Source organism: Spermophilus citellus (assembly GCF_964194105.1).
Source record: "Spermophilus citellus genome assembly, chromosome: 11".
In the NCBI taxonomy this organism is placed as follows: Eukaryota; Metazoa; Chordata; class Mammalia; order Rodentia; family Sciuridae; genus Spermophilus; species Spermophilus citellus.
Genome location: NC_138192.1, coordinates 74,748,026 through 74,769,180, shown reverse-complemented (window position 1 = coordinate 74,769,180; position 21,155 = coordinate 74,748,026). Strand labels below are relative to the sequence as shown.

The window sequence follows — 21,155 nt, the reverse complement described above, 5'->3', positions numbered from 1 at the left end:
AAAGGTATAGTAGAATTTTGAACACTAGAATTATTTTTGTTTTGCTTTTGTCCCCCTATCCCTGCCCGCCCCATCCCCTATCAAGTAATAGTATACTTTTTGTTGTACTAATGGATCAGAGAAAAATGGGAGCATTGGCTATACTAAGGATGATGTGGTAACAAATCACTAGTTTGAGGAAAGAATTAAATGACTATATTAATGGCATGAAATTCAAGCCAAGGTGGATTTTTAAGAAAACAAACTAGGACAGAAGGAGGTAAAGGGGGGAAGAAGGTGCTAGAGAGATGATATACATGTGAATGTAAGATTTTATAGATATTGAAAAGAAATGAGATCAAAAGCAAGAGTTAAAAACTTTAGCTTTTTAGCTTTCTGTATTTTCTGAGATGGAATAAAGAGTGGATGGGGGGGGATATATTCGAGTACAGAGATGCAAGTAAATGTGGAAAGATGGTCACTGTTCATCTAAGTCCTCTATCCAGATGAGAATGAAAGGTAAGTAAGGGAAATTTAAAAGGTAAAGTGTATAGGAACAGTTGTTAAACTTTAGGAAGTAATTAGGGTGTGTGGAAGGACTATTTTAGTTTACAAATGTTCCCTATAATATCTTTCCTGTTACCTTTGAGAACCCCCATTTCTGAAGTTTATCAGTAGAGAATTAGCAGACATAGATAAAATAATTTTTAAGACGTTAATTGAACTTCAACTAGAATTTGTGAGAGTGCTAAACCCCCCATCCCCACTTTTCAAGGTGATTGTTTAATAGTTGTACCTCAGTGATTTGCTTTAACCATGTGTATGTTTCATCTTCTTTGTGAAAACTTAAAGCTGTGAACTGTACAGTTGGACCTTCAGCTTCTGGCATGCATGAATTCAGTCAATGACAAGTTTGAAAATGTTTGGGAGGAAAAACGTTGCAACTGTACTGAGGAAGTACAGACTTTTTCCCCTTGTAATTATTCTGTAAACAATATGGTCTAACAGCTGTTGATATAGCATTGATACTGCATTAGGTATTATAAGTAATTTAGAGATGATTTAAAGTATAATGGGACTTGAGTATTTGTGGATTTTGGTATCCATGGGGTCCTAGAACCAATCATCCATGTAAAACAAGGGACAGCTGTACAAAAAAAATCTTCAGGGACCTATCAATGACAAAATAATCCTTCCCATTTTAAAATGTAGTTAGCTAGATAAGGCATAGAAACAAAATGAAAATTAAGTGGTGGTAATATCGGTATCTAAATTCTGTACAAGCTTATTATCAAAGTGATATTTTTCAAACTGTGGATTTGTGGTCCATTAATAACTCACAATTAGTGTTGTCTACTCCCCCATAATGGATTAGAATAAAATAGATACCATACAGGACTCTTATTACTATAGTAGTTTCCATAGTGCAGTGTTTGTGGAAAACTTCTTTATGCATATATGTATCTGTATACTGAATTGGAAGGAAAATATATTTCTTACTGTAGGTTATAGTCAAAAGTGTAGGATATTTTTTGTGTGGTTTTGTGGTTGGTTTGTTTGTTTTGGTACTGAGAATTGAACCCAGGGCTCCACCACTAAGCCATATTCCTATATTCCCAGTCCTTTTTATTTTTAAAAATTATTTCTTCTTTATTAAATTATTTATTTATTCTAATTTGTTATACATGAAGGCAGAATGCATTCATTTCATATTACACATATAGAGTACAAGTTTTCAAGTCACTGGTTGTACACAAAGTATTTTTTTATTTTTTGTTTTGAGACAGGTCTTACCAAGTTGCTGAGGCTGGCCTTGGAATCCTCCAGCCTCAGCCTCCTGAGTTGCTGGGATTACAGACGTGTGCCACTGTGACTGGCAGGATGTTTTTGATAAATGTGTGAATATTATAAAAATCTTAAAAGTCTCCTAATTTCATCAGTTTATAGCATTTGTTTATAAATTTTCATTGACAACTAACTGTATATTTTATGTTTGTATATGAATATGTACATGCACAACATACACCCATGTACAGATCTGCATATGTATGTCTGTTTTTCTTTTTCTTAATAGGTGCAATGGATGAGCTTCATAGTCTGGATCCAAGAAGGCAAGAGTTATTGGAAGCTAGATTTACTGGAGTTGCAAGTGGGAGCACTGGGAGCACTGGTAGTTGCAGCGTTGGAGCTAAAGTGAGTAAAACTTTAATTTTTCTTTAATATTCTTTGTCTGTATTAAATTGCCTAAAATATTTTGTAAAGGAACTCTATATATTTGCTTAACAGCGAACTATTATTACTTTTTTTTTAGAGGAGAGAATTTTTTTAATATTTATTTTTAGTTTTCTGTGGACACAACATCTTTATTTTATTTTTTTTATGTGGTGCTGAGGATCGAACCCAACTCCCCGCGCATGCCAGGCGAGCGTGTTACCACTTGAACCGCATCCCTAGCCCTATTATTACTTTTATAATGTGTTTAAAACAGTAGTGTTTATAAACTTGATTTTTGTTTTTTTCTGGTGGTGCTGGAAGTGGAACCCAGGGTCTTGTGCATGCTAGGCAAGTGTTCTACCACTGAACTATATGCCTCACCATCCTATAAACCTGATTTCTAGTACAGCGTAACATTTTTCAGGGACCTTATGTTATATGTTTCAAATAAAAGTCCTTTAAAGTACTCACTCATGATTAGTTTAGGCCCACCCAGATAATCTGGGATAATCTGCTTAACTCAAGAGTCCTTGTCCTCAGACACGTCTGCAAAGCTCCTTTTGCCATGTAGGATAACAGTCATGGTTTCTGGGTATTAGTGTGTTGACCATTATTTCCTCTACCGTGTACCATCATTCTTTGTTTTTGTTTGTTTCCCAGTACTGGGGATTGAAATCAGGGGCACTTTCCCAGTGAACTATGCTCCCAGCCCTCTGTATTTTTTTATTTTGAGATAGGGTTTTGCTGAGTTGCTTAGGCTACCTCAAACTTTCCATTCTCCTTCCTCCACCTCTTTTAGTAGCTGGGATTACTGGTGTGTGCCACCAAATCCAACTAGTTTTCTTATATCCCCCTCCCCCCTGTTTTTTGTTTTGTTTTGTTGGTGTAGCTGAGAATAATTGATAGGCCGTGAGTAATACTGAAGAACTTCCTAGTGGGATATAATAACAATATTTCATGTTCTACCTTTAAATTCATCTGTGGTGTATAGTAGCAATTCAGTTTTGTTTTTCCTCCATCTGGTGAACCAGTTTTCTCTACAATGCTTCTTAAATTGTCCATGTTTTTTTCACTGATTGGTGATACCACCTTTATCTATTATATATGACTTGTATATTTACTACATATCATTTGTCACATGATAGTGTAGATGATTACTGTGTATATATGTGAGTCTGTCTCTGTGTTTTTGTGCTAATATTACATTAAAATATTATTGTATTTTGGAATATCTTCTAATATAGTAGAGCAAATCTCTTTTTGTTCTTTTAACATCAGTTGATTTATGGATCTTTATTCCCTCATAAAATTTGAGCATCTCTTCATGTGCTTGTTAGGATTTGGGGATTCTGTAGTGGCTTATTTGTATCTATTTCCTTAAAAAAATCAAGTGTGATTTTTTTTCTGAATGCATTCAGTGTATAGATCAATTTGGGAAGTACTAACATCTTTATAAGATTAGGTTGTCCTATTTAGTCCATGAAATGTCTCCCCATTTTTATTCAGTTCTGTAGAATTTTTAAAATTTTACTTTCTAGTGGGTTACTGCAGCTTAAGATTTTTTTTTTTTAAGTTTTTAAAATCTGTTCTGGTGTCTAGCCGTCATATTATATGTATGTATGTGTGCGTGCATGTGTGTGTGTGTATATGTGTGTGTTTGTATATATTATATATATATGTAAAAATATACATATATATATATATATATATATATATATAAAATTATTTTCCTTAATGTTGTAACCACCTTCAAGTACTATGTTTTATTCTTTCCCTAAGAGAGGAATCATCCAATGTTTAATGTTTGCTATAGATTATAAGTATATAACCATGACCAAGTTAAAGAATAGCTTTTCTATTACTGGTTAGTTAAGAACTTTTTGTTCATTTGTTTTAAAAACCTAAATGGTGTTGAACTTATGAAAGTTTCTTTTGTTGTTGTTTGAAAGAATCCTGATTTTTTCCCCCTTTGGATTATTGATATGGTTATTTAGCAGATTTAAAAGTGTTTAAACTTGCATTTCTGTGATAAACTTAATTTTGATGTATTACTTTAAAAATATATTTATTGGATTTCATTTGGATTTCTATATAGAAACGTTGAAAGAAATAGATGTACAAACTGGACAAGTATAGTCCAGTGAGTGTTGTTTTTGATTTTGTTTTGTTTTGGCCATACTGGGGATTACCCAGGGCCTTCTGTATGCTAGATAAGTACTCTACCGCTGAGATATATCCCCAGCTAGTTCGTTAATTTTTGACAAGTGTATTCATTCTTGTAATCTTTATGCTTCTCAATATACTCAGCATTTTTATCACACTGTATCTGTTTTATAAGCATAGTAGTCAAACAAAAGAATCTGGACCTCTTCACTATTTTCAGATTTTTTCCAACAACACGAGTGTATCATGAGAAATATTCTTGGGAATATAAGAAGACATTCACCTGTAAAGCTGTAATAATTTCCACTTTTTAATTAGTGTATAGTTAAAATACTTTTTAAAAACCTCTTGTTGGGGGCTGGGGTTGTGGCTCAGTGGTAAATTGCTCGCCTAGCACATGTGAGGTGCTGGGTTTGCACGTCAGCATCACATAAAAATAAATAAATAAATAAGATTTTTTTAAAAAGTATGACTTAAAAAAAAAAAAACTCTTTTGATAACTTGCTTTCTTCATAGTCTCCTTTTCTGTTCATTCTTGCCAGAGCTCTGTTTAATCTAATGAATATTTCAGAGAAAAAGATCTTCACTTTAATCTATATCTGTTTTTCTCCTCTTGTTTTTTTCCATTGATTTTTGCCTTAATTTACTTACTGTTGCTTTGGGCTTGCATCAATTGAAATGAGTGCTTATTTAGTTAATTTACTTCTATAGAGATGTAAACATAAAATAAAATGTATAGATCTTATGTGTTCAGTTCTGATATCTTCTCCTTGTGGTCTTTGCTGAGGTATAGTTTCCATGTAATAAAATTCACCCTTTTACTTATATAATTCTGTTTTAAATTTTTTAAAATATGGACAGCTGGTGGACACTCCCAGCCGTTCAGGAGGCTGAGGCAAGAGTTTTGCAAGTTCAGAGCCAGTCTAAGCAAAAACAAGGTGCTAAGCAACTCAGTGAAACCCTGTCTCTAAATAAAATACAAAATAGGGCCGGAGATGTGGCTCAGTGGTTGAGTGCCCCTAGGTTCAGTCCCCGATACCACAACAACAACAAAAACAAACAAAAAAATACAATTGTAATCTCCATTACAACTAAGATAAAAAATAGTTTCCTCACCCTAAAATATTCCCCCAAACTCCCTTTGTATGGAACCCCCCTGGGTTGCCTTGGCAACCACCAGTCTCTTTTCTGTTGAAGTTCTATAGTTGAGCTTTTCTAAAATGTCATGCAAATGGAGTATGAACTCCAGTATGTAGTTTTTTGAGTCTTGCTTCTTTCAACTAAATGTAGTGGTTTCTTATGTGAGATTCACTAGTGTTGTTTAATATTATCAATAGTGTGATTATTTTATTGCTAATTAATATTATTCCATTGTATGCATACACCACACTTCTTTTTAATCCATTTCCCAGATGAAGAAGGTTTGGGTTGTTCCCAGTGTTTCAGTGATTAGGAATAAAACTACTATAAACATTTGTGTATTCTGCCCTCTTAGAGCTTTAGAAATAGTTTACATGTTGTAAATACCAAATAAAACAAAATATAGAATAGTTTTCTTCTGCTTCTTTCTAGTCAGTTCCCTCTTGTCAAATGCCCTCTGCCTCAATCCCTGATTTCTGTCACTACAAATGAATTTTGCCTGAATTGGGATTCCATATAAACAGAATCATGCAGTAATTTTTTTGTATTTGACTTCTTTCACTTAACATATTTTTGATATTTATTGATGATGCTGTTTTAAAAGTTCATTCATTTTTGTTGCTAAAAAGTATTTTATTATATCAGTTGACCACATCATGGAGTGATAATTGGATCGGATATTTTTGTTTTGCATATCATGAATAAGTTTGTGTAACTTTCTTATGTAAATGTTTTGGTGAATGTTTTCATTTCTCTTTGGAAAATACTTAGGAATAGAGTGGATATATGCTTAAATTCATTAGAAACTTCCAGAGTTTCAAAGTATATGAGAAATTTTTTCAAAGTGTATAAGAACTTCAATTTTTCTATGTCCTCACCAACATATGGCAATGTCATTTATTTTTTTCTTTTTTCTTTTGGCCATTCTAACAAGTGGGAGGTTAGTATCAGCTCATTTATTTTAACCATTCATATATCCTGATTAATGCTGTCCTCTTAAGAATTCCTTTTCTTAAAATCAGAGCTGAAATTAATGAAATCGAAACAAAAGAAACAATTGAAAAAATTGACAAAACTAAAAGTTGGTTCTTTGAAAAAATAAATAAAATTGACAGACCCTTAGCCATGCTAACGAAGAGAAGAAGAGAGAGAACCCAAATTACTAGCATATGGGATGAAAAAGGCAATATCACAACAGACACTTCAGAAATACAGAAGATAATCAGAAATTATTTTGAATCCTTATACTCCAATAAAATAGAAGATAGTGAAGGCATCGATAAATTTCTTAAGTCATATGATCTGCCCAGATTGAGTCAGGAAGATATAGACAACCTAAACAGACCAATAACAATAGAGGAAATAGAAGAAACCATCAAAAGACTACCAACCAAGAAAAGCCCAGGACCGGATGGGTAAACAGCAGAGTTTTACAAAACCTTTAAAGAGGAACTAACACCAATACTTTTCAAGCTATTTCAGGAAATAGAAAAAGAGGGAGAACTTCCAAATACATTCTACGAGGCCAACATCACCCTGATGCCTAAACCAGACAGAGACACTTCAAAGAAAGAAAACTACAGACCAATATCTCTAATGAACCTAGATGCAAAAATCCTCAATAAAATTCTGGCGAATCGGATTCAAAAACATATCAAAAAAATTATACACCATGATCAAGTAGGATTCATCGATTCATCCCTGGGATGCAAGGCTGGTTCAATATACGGAAATCAATAAATGTTATTCACCACACCAATAGACTTAAAAATAAGAACCATATGATCATCTCGATAGATGCAGAAAAAGCATTCGACAAAGTACAGCATCCCTTTATGTTCAAAACACTAGAAAAATTAGGGATAACAGGATCATACCTCAACATTGTAAAAGCAATCTATGATAAGCCACAGGCTAGCATCATTCTGAATGGAGAAAAATTGAAGGCATTCCCTCTAAGATCTGGTACAAGACAGGGATGCCCTCTCTCACCACTTCTGTTCAACATAGTCCTCGAAACACTGGCCAGAGCAATTAGACAGACGAAAGAAATTAAAGGCATAAAAATAGGAAAAGAAGAACTTAAATTATCACTGTTTGCAGATGATATGATTCTATACCTAACAGACCCAAAAGGGTCTACAAAGAAACTATTAGAGCTAATAAATGAATTCAGCAAAGTGGCAGGATATAAAATCAACACGCATAAATCAAATGCATTCCTGTATATCAGCGACAAATCCTCTGAAACGGAAATGAGGACAACTACTCCATTCACAATATCCCCCCCAAAAATAAAATACTTGGGAATCAACCTAACAAAAGAGGTGAAAGACCTATACAATGAAAACTACAGAACCCTAAAGAGAGATATAGAAGAAGACCTCAGAAGATGGAAAAATATACCCTGTTCATGGATAGGCAGAACTAACATCATCAAAATGGCGATATTACCAAAAGTTCTCTATAAGTTCAATGCTATGCCAATCAAAATCCCAACAGCATTTCTTGTAGAAATAGATAAAACAATCATAAAATTTATATGGAATAATAAAAGACCCAGAATAGCAAAAACAATGCTAAGCAGGAAGTGTGAATCAGGTGGTATAGCGATACCAGACTTCAAACTATACTACAGAGCAATAGTAACAAAAACAGCATGGTACTGGTACCAAAACAGGCGGGTGGACCAATGGTACAGAATAGAGGACACAGTAACCAATCCACAAAACTACAACTATCTTATATTTGATAAAGGGGCTAAAAGCATGCAATGGAGGAAGGATAGCATCTTCAACAAATGGTGTTGGGAAAACTGGAAATCCATTTGCATCAAAATGAAACTGAATCCCTTTCTCTCGCCATGCGCAAAAGTTAACTCAAAATGGATCAAGGAGCTTGATATTAAATCAGAGACACGGCGTCTGATAGAAGAAAAAGTTGGCTATGATCTACATACTGTGGGGTCGGGCTCCAAATTCCTCAATAGGACACCCGTAGCGCAAGAGTTAACAACTAGAATCAACAAATGGGACTTACTCAAACTAAAAAGTTTTTTCTCAGCAAAAGAAACAATAAGAGAGATAAACAGGGAGCCTACATCCTGGGAACAAATCTTTACTCCACACACTTCAGATAGAGCCCTAATATCCAGAATATACAAAGAACTCAAAAAATTAGACAATAAGATAACAAATAACCCAATCAACAAATGGGCCAAGGACCTGAACAGACACTTCTCAGAGGAGGACATACAATCAATCAATAAGTACATGAAAAAATGCTCACCATCGCTAGCAGTCAGAGAAATGCAAATCAAAACCACCCTAAGATACCATCTCACTCCAGTAAGATTGGCAGCCATTATGAAGTCCAACAACAACAAGTGCTGGAGAGGATGCAGGGAAAAGGGTACACTTGTTCATTGTTGGTGGGACTGCAAATTGGTGCGGCCAATTTGGAAAGCAGTATGGAGATTTCTTGGAAAGCTGGGAATGGAACCACCATTTGACCCAGCTATTCCCCTTCTCGGTCTATTCCCTAAAGACCTAAAAACAGCGTGCTACAGGGACACTGCTACATCGATGTTCATAGCAGCACAATTCACGATAGCAAGATTGTGGAACCAACCTAGATGCCCTTCAATAGATGAATGGATAAAAAAATGTGGCATTTATACACAATGGAGTATTACTCTGCTTTAAAAAATGACAAAATCATAGAATTTGGAGGGAAATGGATGGCATTAGAGCAGATTATGCTAAGTGAAGCTAGCCAATCCTTAAAAAACAAATGCCAAATGACTGCTTTGATATAAGGGGAATAACCAAGGACAGGGTAGGGAGGAAGAGCTTGAGAAGAAGATTAACATTAAACAGGGATGAGAGGTGGGAGGGAAAGGGAGTGAGAAGGGAAATCGCATGGAAATGGAAGGTGATCCTCAGGGTTATACAAAATTACATATAAGAGGAAAGGAGGGGTAAGAGAAGAATAATACAAGTGGAAGAAATGATTTACAGTAGAGGGGGTAGAGAGAGAAAAGGGGAGGGGAGGGGAGGGGAAGGGGGATAGTAGAGAATAGGATAGACAGCAGAATACATCAGTCACTAGAATGGCAATATGTAAATCAATGGAAGTGTAACTGATGTGATACAGCAATCTGTATACGGGGTAAAAATGGGAGTTCATAACCCACTTGAATCAAACTGTGAAATATGATATATTAAGAACTATGTAATGTTTTGAACGACCAACATTAAAAAAAAAAGAATTCCTTTTTGTCCCACACATTTCAGTAGATGCTATATTATTGTTCAGTTTTATATATTTCATAATTGCCTTTATTTCCTTTTTAACACAGAAGTGCTAGCATGGCATATTCTGAGCTATTCTTTTGTTACAGATTTCTAATTTATTGCATTCTAATCAGAAAATACAGTTTATATGATTTCAGTCCCTGAATGTGCTGTTTTATAAGCATTTCATATCTAAATAGCTCTTAATTGTATTTGTTCAGGTTTCCAATACCTCCTTGTCTGCTTGATTTGTCTTTTGCTGAAATATTATAGTGTGATTTTTGATTTATGTATTACTGCTTGCAGTTTATTAGTTTTTACTTGATACACATTTGAGGGTGTATTTTTACGTGCATATATCTTGTTTTATTGTTCCTTTTATAACTGTATAATATTTTTGTCACCTTCAGCTTCCTTTTCATGTTTGTCTTGGGTGTGTTTTTTGTCCTTTTGTACTCTTTAGGTACTTCTTATGAACAACATTTGGTTTTTATTGGAAATATGAGTGTTTTCTCTCTTAAGTGGTGAATTCTGTCTCTGTTATTTGTTATAATTATTATTTTCTGACTCCCTTTCATTATACACTGCCTAATGCCTCCTTGTTGTGCAATATCTGCCTTCCATTGAACAGGTGAGTGCTGATGTTTTAGTATTCCATTTTTAGAAGATGTTTTGGAGAACCGTATATTTACAAGTACTCAATGTTTCACCCCCCATACATAGATTAGTTATTAATTACAAAAGAGAAAAATGTGTCTTTAAAATAGAAACCAGTGGTTCCCACAATAATAAATAAGGTCAAACTTTTCTTTGGCATGGTTACAAAAAGTCTGACATGTGTATCCTAAGGTAATGCAGTAGGAGGTACACAAGTCAGCTATAGTTTAAATGTTGCAAAAGTTTATTTTTAATTTAATTGTGGTAAAGTACCCCTTGGACATTCTCCTGGATAACTGGCCTGACCCTTCAAAATATTCAGTGCCATGAAGAACAAAGTGAGATAAGTGGGATTGTTCTAGGTTGTATTGAGACTAAAGATACATAGCAGCCAAATGTAATGTGTAAATCTGAATCCTAATTTGCTCCTGAATTGGGGGAAAAACAGTTACAGAGGACATCTTTGAGACAGTAGGAGAAATTTGAGTATTTATGAATGTCAGAAGATAATAATTAATTAATGTTTGCTTTCATCTTTTGGGTGTATAATTTTAAAAAATTCTCATTTAAAAATAAATATAGATGAAACTACAAATGTAAGCCAATAGTGAGCAATGCTCTTAAAATATTTTAATTTAAATGGATGATAATAATGTACCTTTGAAATGCAGTATTACTGGGTGGCAAATTTTAGTACCACTGAAGGTTTTTAATATAGAAGGACAATCTTTTTTTTTTTTTTTTTTTTTTTTTTTTTGGTAGCAGGGATGATTGAACCCAGAGGTGCTTACCCACTGAGCCACATCCCCAGCCCTTTTATTTATTTATTTTGAGAAAGGGTGTCTCTAAGTTGCTGAGGCTGGCTTTGAACTTGTGATCCTCCTGCCTTAGCCTCCCAAGTTGCTGGTAGTACAGGTGTTCATGCACTCACCCAGCAGTAAAAGCACTCTTAAGGATCAAATTTCTAATAGTGATGGTGCTCTGGGAGAAAAGGGTAGGGAGAAAGGTGATAAGAAAGTCATCTAGGAGAACAGAATAATAATTAGGATTTTATTTATCTGTAAAGAAAACCAGTATTGTGTTTACCAAAAGTAAGAAAGTGAACACAGACAACAGAGGTGATAGAAGTGTAAATTACTGCAGTGGGTTTTGGAAGGTAGAATAAAAAGAGACATAATCCAAGTAAGGGAAGGAGAAAGAAGAAACAAAGTATTTTACTTTTATATGCTGTTATATAAGATAGAAGAAATAAAACCAAGTGTATATTATCATAGGAAATGGGAATCCCTCTATAGGCTGTTGACAAGAAACATCTCTCTAAAAATGACAAAACTTCTGAAAAGAAAGTGTTATAGATAATCATAGAAAAATAAAATACATTTAAAATATAAGTTTGAGATCAATTTTGTCCCCAACTCAAAACTCTCCAGGATTTTCAGTTGTACTTAAAATTCAGAATCTTCACTGTGCCAACAAAGCCTTCTAAGATCTAGCCATTGGTAGTTGCTCATCTCTATTAACAGCTGTACCACCATGGTACCTTCCCTGGCTTATCTGCCAGGTGCTTTATAGTTCTTCCTCACTTTATTCAAATTTCTGCCCGAATGTCACCTCTTTAGGGAAGATTTCTCACTGTGCTGTGTAGGATGATACCTATGTTATACCACCCCATTCACTGCCTCCTCCTTTTTTTAAAACTAGAGCTATTGGTTCCTTCATAGTATTAAACATTAGTGTGTTTTTATTGTTTCCGTTCTTGTGATGGAAACCCGAAGATTACTTAGACTTGAATCTGTTTTTATAGGCTAAAGATAAAGAAATTATGGTACCCGTAAATTTTTACCTGCCAAACCGTTCTGGAAATATATGGTGGATTTGTTAAAACACAATTGTATTTAAGGATTTTAATATAATTCTTTTAGATTTAAACTGTTCAAATAAATGAGCAAGACTATGTGGGATTTTCTTGATTTGATTAATATAATCCCTTCCTCCTACAGAGTCAGCCCTCATTATTTGAGGATTCCATATTTGCAAATTCACCTACTTGCTCAAATTTGTTTATTACTTCAAAAATAAAACTCTTATTGCTTTTGTTGTCATCTAAGGGCCTGCGCCTATGGAGAATGGTGAAAGATTTGAGTTATCTGAGACTGAACAAATTGACACTCTTAACTTTCTTAGCAGCACATGGATCCTTCTTTAATATAGACTGTGTTATGTAAGATATCCCATATGTTGGCATACAATTGTAATATAATTTTAACCTCTGTAGGTTATTTTGATAGCTCCCTTTCCACTGATATTAATTTTTATGTTCTTGCTTTTTTTCTTGATTAGACTTGTTTGCTTTTATCAAATTAGATGTATTATTCTCTATTTCATATTACTTCTGCTCCTATTTTTTTCTTCCTAGTACATAATTTGAAAATAATCTGATTGTTATTCTAGCTTTTTTCTATACCAGTGCTTTAAGTTATAAATGTTCATCTGAGTACTGTTTCATCCCAGACATCTGATATTTTAAGCTTTTATTATCACTCAGTTCAACGTACTTTTTATTTACTTCTCTTGTGCTTTCTTCCTTGATTGCTGAGATATTTATAAGTGCGCCATTTAATTTTGAAATAGTTGACTTGTGGGGGTGAGGTTCTATATTTCATAAGGTGATTGATTTCTAATGTAATAAATCATGTAGGAAATAGTCTGCATGATTTCAAATTTTTAAAAAGTAATGGAAATGCTTTTTATATTTATTGTATTGGTTACATACATGTCAAAACTGATCATATTGCATACTTCAAATATGTATATTTTATTGTAGTTCAGTTTTACCTCAGTAAAGCTATGGGAAAAGAAAAAACAAACCAAAAACTGAACACGATGACTCATGCCTATACTTCTGGCTACTCTGAAAGCTGAGGCAGGAGGATTGAAAGTTTGAGGACAGACTCAGTAACTTAGTGAGACCCTATTTCAACATTTTTCAAAAGGGCTGGTGATGTGGCTCAGTGATAAGAGAGGCCTTGGTTTGTATCTCTGGTACTGCAAAAAATCAAAACAAACAAACAAAATGGACATTTTGGGGGGCGTACTGGAGATCGAACTCAGGCACTTGACCATTGAGCCACACCCCCAGCCCTTTTTTGTATTTTGTTTAGAAACAGGGTCTTGCTGAGTCACTTAGTGCCTCACCCAATTGCTGAGGCTGGCTTTGAACTTGCAATCCTCTTGCCTCAGCCTCCTGAGCTGCTGGGATTACAGGCATGCGCCATTGTGCCCAGCCAAATTGACGCTCTTTTTAAAGCTTTCATACTGTATTCTTTCCTCAGTTTATTTAGTGCTATATTTTTCACATTTTTGTTAATGACCCCCAAACATAGTTCAGAACTACTGCCTAGTATTTATAAGAAGGCTGTGATGTGCTTTACAAAAGAAATATACATATTGATAAACTTTGTTCAGACGTGAGTTATAGTGCTATGGTCATAAGTTAAATGTTAATGAGTCGATAATATATCTATTAAGTAAGGTATCTTTAGACCTAAATACATAAAACAAGGTTATGTATTGATCAATAGACCAAATTTTGTTCAGAAGCTTACAGGAACATAACTCTTTATTTCCCCTAGAAGTGATGGCTCCTTATTAATTAATTCAGCATTTACAGCAAATAGTAAGAAACAACTGGAAAGAAAACCTTTATTCTATAATTCATACTTTTGTTTTTAATTTATCTGTTTATTTTACTTGCCAGACCCTTATGGCACAGGTTTGTGGCATTGTTGTAAGGTTATAGATAGAAGGTAAAAGCAAATGTTTCCAACTGTAATGATGTAAAGTTTCCATGTAGCTGTCACTTGGGGAAAGAAACTAAGTGGAAGATATATTTTCTTATGTTACATAGTGAGAAGTTACGGCACACAGTTAAAACTTTAAAAGAAAAAAATTACGTTGTTAAAAGTTAATGTACTGATTTATAGAATAAAAAATGAAATTAAATATATCAGAAAAGGGGAAACTGGTGCCAACAAAAATAATTCTCCTCTTCTGTGGCAGGATCATAAAGGACTTACTGAAATATGGCATAAACAGTAGATTACTTGTTTGAAAGAAAGGAAATAGCAAAGGAAAAAAGAAAAGATGAAGCTATCTTTTTTTTTGATTTGGAAGTTTCTTCAAGATGCATTAAGGGAAAAATGTATTGCAGGGCACTCTTTAATACCAGCTTTAAGAAGAGAGGAACCAAAGAAGATATATTTAATTTACTTGTGTAGACATAGAGATTCTAGAAAAATACTCAGAAATGAACTGAAGTAGTTCGTTTACATTGTCTATTTAAAATCAATTTCAAACAGTTCTTATTCTCTGAAAACTTTGAGTCTCTGTGTGTGTTTGTGTTTGCATGTGTACCTAATGTTTATTTGAATGTTTATATAAAGGGTTATATACTGCTATATTTTTTTGTTGTTTGTCAATAAAAAATTTACTTGTTTAAAAAGTATATGTGCTGATATTGTCCAGAAAAATTTAATAAGTTTATTTATAATTGTTATGTAATCAAACTGTTGAAACTTATTTACTGATACATTCTGACTTGCATTAATGCTTTATGTTCCTGCATTTATATAAAAAATTCAAACAAATTAAAATGGGAAAACTGCCAATACCTGATTTCTATACCTTGTTTTCCCTCTTGAAATCATACACTTAGGTAGGTACCTTTTGACCCCATGGGGAAAATATCTGATATTCCAAAATACAAAAAATGGGAATTTTTTTTTTCCAGAATGAAATGTTTCCCATCATAATGAATTCTTAGTCTCCATGTATGTGGCTTGTACTGGATGTCTTTTGGCATAATTGTTACATGTTTGATATGAATAGCACACAGGTTGGTGTGTTCAAAACAGGCCAACCAAATAGACCTCACTTGACTCGTGCAAACCATCAGTAATTGGTCTGGAAGTGCAGATCTGTTTTGAAGACTTGAGTAATTTCTCACAACAGACACTGGAAGGGGGGGATTTATGAATCATAAGTTCAGTGGACTTTTAATAATGTCAGATGTCACAAAGTGTTGTAGTTCCTAGACTTGGGATGAGATTTCATCATCTGTCCAGTAGTCGGTTCATTTGGAAGTGACTTTAGTAGCTGATTTCTTCCTGAGTGCTTTACCACCCTGTTGATTTGAGGAGGATTCTGCTGGGATAAGCCATGATATTGACACCTCCTTAGCCCACTTCTTCTTCAGCTAGAGCTTCATTGGCTAATGGCTGCACTGGTGTTAGAGAATAGCAGCTGCAAACACAATTGAAAGATGACTGATGCTGAGCCTATCTCTGCAGTATGCTATATACTGTATTTTGTCAAGCTTTTTTTCTTTTATGCTCTTTTCTCTCCAGTAATTTGAACTTTTATATCTTTTCATACTGAAAGATAATTCACATACCATAAAATTGACCCATTTAAAATATGCACTCAGTAGTTTTTAAATATATACATAGTTGTTCACACACCACGATTGTCAAACTCCAGAATGTTTTTTCCTGCCCTCTAAATGAAACCCCTGACCATTAGCAGCAACTTCCCTGTTCCCCTACTTTATACTCTAGTTCCTGGAAGGTACTAGTTTACTTTTTGTCTCTCTAGATTTTTCTATTATGGACATGTCATATAAATGCAGTTATACACTATGTAACACTGTGTCTGGCGTTTTTCACCTGGCATAATGTTTTCATGGTTCATAAATGCTGTAGTACATATATCAGTACTTGTTCCTCTTTATGACCAAATAATTCCATTATATGGATATGCCACATGTCATTTATCCATTCATGAGTTAGTGGACATTTGGGTTGTTACCATTTTTTTTGGACAAAAATATTATGAACTGTTAGGAACACTTTGGTAGTTTTTGTGTAGACGTGTGTTTTAGCTCTCTTGGGTATGTAGGTAGGAGAGGAATGCTACCGTGGCTCTGTGTGTAATATTTTGAGAAACTACCAAACTGTTTTTCAAAATAGTTTTGCCATTTTACATTTCCATCAGCAATGTATAAGCAATTCTAATTTCTCCACATCCTTGCCAAGGCTTGTTAATTTTTTTATTATAGCCAGTCTGTGTGGTGTGTGAAGTGGTATCATTGTGTTTTGATTTGCATTTTCTTAATGATTGGAAATCTTTACTTTTCATGTACTTATTGTTCACATATCTCCTTTGGTGAGATACCTGTTCAAATATTTTACCCATTTAAAAACTTGGTTATTTATTCACACTTGAGTTCTAAGGATTATACATATCAAGATATATGATTGCATATTTTCTCTAATTCTGTGAGTATCATATGTAAGAAACCATTGCCTAATCCAGGGACACGGACACACACACATACACACACACACACACACACACACACAACCACAGACACATAGTGTTTTCTGGTAAAACACGTATAGTTAGTTCTGGTTCTTAAAAATGGTCTTTGATCCATTTTGAGTTCATTTGTGTATATTTAGGAGGAAGGGAGTTCATATTCATTCTTTTTCATGTGGTTAGCCAGTTAATTTCAGACTCTTTTGTTTAGAAGCCTATTTTTTACCATTGAATTGTCTTGGAACCTTTGCCTTATCTCTATGGCCCAATTTTATGCCCCACCTTTCATCTTTTCTTCATAGTCCTACTTTTATCCAGTCATATCAGACCACCAGTGGTTCCATAATGAGCATAGGTTTTCACATCTTTTTTCTGTTGAACATGCAGTTAACTTTGCTTCACTTGCCTTTATCCCCCTTTTTCATCAGATTCATTGCTGTTTAAATGTCAAAGGTCAAATGTTTTTATGACTGCTTCTTTTCACCTGATTGCCCAAATCAAATTTGGCAAACCTATATCCTTCCATTGATAATCTATATGTATCAGAACAGATTTTACCCTATTACATGTTAATTTATTGTTTACAGACTGCTAAGATCTTGAGTACAAGGGACTGTGGCATAGCTCAGTTGCTTAATTTGGGGAATGAAATAACTTTAAGAAATCAAAACAGTATACCTTGATTCTAATTCTGTTTTGAAAACCTTGGAGGCTAAGGCTATTAGAAGACTAGATTTGAGACATAGATGTATTCTAAAAAAAACTGGAGAAAATATTTGAATTGCACCTGGAGTGCCCATGGCTCATGTAGTCTTTCTGGACTTGCTCTAACATTGTGCCCCTAGTGATGACCAACAAGATCCCTAGTGAGATTTTATGCCCCTAGTAAGATCTAACATGGTATTTGGAACTGAAAATAGGACTAGGGTTTGTTTGGTTTACTAATTTACTTATTTCTGTGCTGATAACATTACATGGAAAACAAAATAAAACACCCACTTGCTTCATTCCCTCAGCTTTTTTTTTTTTTTCAGTGCTATGTTGAACCCAGGACCTCACACATGCTAGGCAAGTGGTCTACCTTTGAGCTGCATCTCTAGCCCTCAGCATATATTTAAAATACTGATTATGTATAAAGTTTCATTTAATGTCCTTGGTTTATATACAGAGAACACAAACCCTATTTCAAATTCCTTATAGTCATTCTAATAATGGCCATAGGAGTTGGAGGGTGATCTTAGTTTGTAGGTTAAATCCACATTTCATATTCTGGTAAAATGTGACACATTCCCATTGGCATATTAAATGGATGTTTTGGAATATTAGTGAACTAAAGATGTTTGGGGAGATGGGAAACATACCACTGGCTTTGCCTTTGTACCCATAGATGCAAACTGAAATTTAAATTCCTTAATTAATATTTAGAATTAATTGGCAATTTACAGAGAGGTAAGAACAGAATAGTGGATGAATAATGGGCAACTCAGAGTCAAGAACCAGCATAGTGGTAGTGCTGATTGAGATTGAGGGTAGGGACCAAAATTTAGCCTGTTTTACAGTTTTACCTTAGAGCTCATCCTAGTCAAAATATGCAGTGTGCCCTTTTAAAATTAAATGTTATATATGGATAAATTATCTTGTTTTTAAGATAGTGATTTTTATTTTCCACTTCATTCCGTTCCATATTTTCTGCCAAACCATTGTTAAATGATTTACATTTTATATTAATTATTGGACTTTATTTGCAGAAAAAAGAAATGAAGTCTAGCTACCTTAAACAAAGAAGGGAAGATTTTGGCAGATATTGTGTAATTTATAGAATGGTTCAGAGGCTTGGAAACCCAGACTTAGGAATTGGGGCAACTCTGGGTCTCTAGGCAGCAGGAAATACTCACATTCTGATTCTATATCTCTACTGGATTCAAACACACACACACATACACACACACACTCTTATTCTCTCTCACTCTCCTTTCCCCCATCCCTCCTTTATTATATCACTTTCAAGACACAAAATTCAAGGGGAGAGAGTTGATTATTTGAGTACTGGTTTTGTGCTTTCCCTTTGGTTTCTTGGCTGTTGGAATGGGTGGAGAGTATATATGAAAGGAGAACAGTAGTTAGGCAAATTAATCTGTAGTTTTCCAGAAGGAAACTCGTGCTGTCTTGAACTTGGAATGAATGTTGAGCACCTAAAATGGAAAGTGTTTACTGTGTTTTGTATCAAAAGACTTGAATTTCAAATTTCAGATTTAAGACTGCTTTTTTAGGGAAGTGAGGATTTTTTTTCACTAGATTATAGCTGGTTTGGTGGGGGCATCTGTTGGTGAAATATAGTATTGCACTCTTAACTGTAAAAGCATTTCCATTCATTCTCATTCTTTCTTAACGTATACACACATGCACATTCCTACCGTATTTTTTTGTTGTTGTTGGAGGGGGGGATATGGTCTATAGCAAAGGTGTATAACTTTTTCTCTGTAGGTCCAAGTAGTTAATATGTACATCATATGGTACATCATACACAATGTCTCAGTTGTTCTGGTTAGTTCTGCTGTCATAGCACTAAAGTAACCACAAATTGTGTAATCAAATGAGTGTGGCTATGTCCCAATAAAATTTTATTTATAAAAATATATGGAGAGCTATATAGTTTTCTGACCTCTGGTCTATAGCAACTCTGTCCAACAGAATTTCTGTAATGGTGGCTCTGTTTTATATCTGTGTGGCCTGTTATGCTGTTAGTTGACTTAAAATATGGCTGGTGCAACTGAGAAAATTAATTTTTAAATGTTAATTTTAATAGTCTTAGTTAAAAAAAAAAAAGGTATTGGCTAGTTTAAATATTGTTTTTTTCACCATACTGTTGGCCAGAATACCAATGAAAACCTTATAGGGTTATATATCACTGCCCTCAGGGAATTGCAAACCAGAACCACAATGAGATATCTTCTTATCCAGTAACAATGACTATTATTAAAAAAGCAAAATAATCAATGCTGGCAAGAATGTGGATAAGTAAGAACTCTTGTCTTTTTAAAAATTTTTTGTAGTTATAGATGGGCAGAATGCCTTTATTTATTTATTTTTATGTGGTGCTAAGGATTGAGCCCAGTGCCTCACAGGTGGTAGGCAAGTGCTCTGCCACTGAGCTACAGCCTCAGCCCAATGGGAGAACTCTTAGTCACTGATCGTGGAAATGTAAATTAGCATGGCCCTTATGGGGAACTACATGGAGATTCCTCATGTTTTATTCAGCAATTTTTTTCTTGCTGTGGCTAAAAGATCTTACCAGAACAATTTTAGGAGGAAAAATTTATTTGAGGGCTCAAGGTTTCAGAGGTCTCAATCCATAGACAGCAGGCTTCATTCCTTGGGGCTCAAGGTGAGGCAGAGTATCATGGTGGAAGAGTATGGCAGAGGGAAGCAGCTCACATGGTGATCAGCAAGCAGGGAGAGAGTATCTCCATTCTCCAGATACAAAATATATAAAATATATAGCCGATAGCTATACCCCCAGTGAACTACTTGCTCCAACTACACCCCACCTACCTCCAGTTACTACTCAGTTAATTCCCTGGGGTGAGGTTGAGTAATTCACTGATTAGATTAAGGCTATAACCCAATCATTTCTTCTCCAAACCTCTTGCATTATCTTGCATGTGATCTTTTGGGGGACACCTCACATTCAAACCACAAGACCTCATAAAACTAACCATACATTTCCAATGTCTACTAGCTATCCCACTTCTAGTATAAATCCAAAGGAAATTAAATTGGCATATCAAAGAGATACCTATATGCCCATGTGTATTGCAGCACTATGTACGGTAGCTCAGATGTGGAGTCAGACAGATGAATGGTTAAGAAAAATGGGCCACACATACACACAATGAAATATTATTTAACCATTAAAAAATGAAATGCTGTGGTTTGTGGGAAAATTAGATGGAAGTAGAAGACATGTTAGGTTAAATAAGCCAGACACATAAATAAACATTTTCTTTCTTATGTGGTAACCAAAAATGTTGATCCCCAAATGATAGAGAGTAGCACTACTTAGAGGCTAAGAATGGTAGTTGGGAGGTTGGATAATGAGTATCACAGTTCAGTTAGATAGGAGGAACACATTCTAGTAGCAGTAGGGCAACTATAGTGTACATTAACTTGTTGTATATTTGTAAAGAACTAGAAGAATGCCAGGTACAGTGGCCCACACCTGTAATCCCAGTAGCTCAGAAGCCTGAGGCAGAAGGATCACAAGTTCAAAGCCAGCCTCAGCAATTTAGCAAGGCCCTAAGCAATATAGTGAGACCCTGTGTCAAAATTAAA

The 21,155-nt window shown here is 34.6% G+C and overlaps 1 protein-coding gene across 1 annotated transcript in view; it reads left to right on the top strand.

The window, feature by feature from the left end:
* The window catches only part of TLK1 (tousled like kinase 1), a 149,200-nt gene that overhangs the window by 54,179 nt on the left and 73,866 nt on the right, over window positions 1–21,155 (top strand). The window contains exon 2 of the mRNA XM_081261081.1: window positions 2,054–2,172. Coding sequence (XP_081117207.1) covers window positions 2,054–2,172 — 119 coding nt within the window. The remainder of the gene's footprint in view (window positions 1–2,053; window positions 2,173–21,155) is intronic.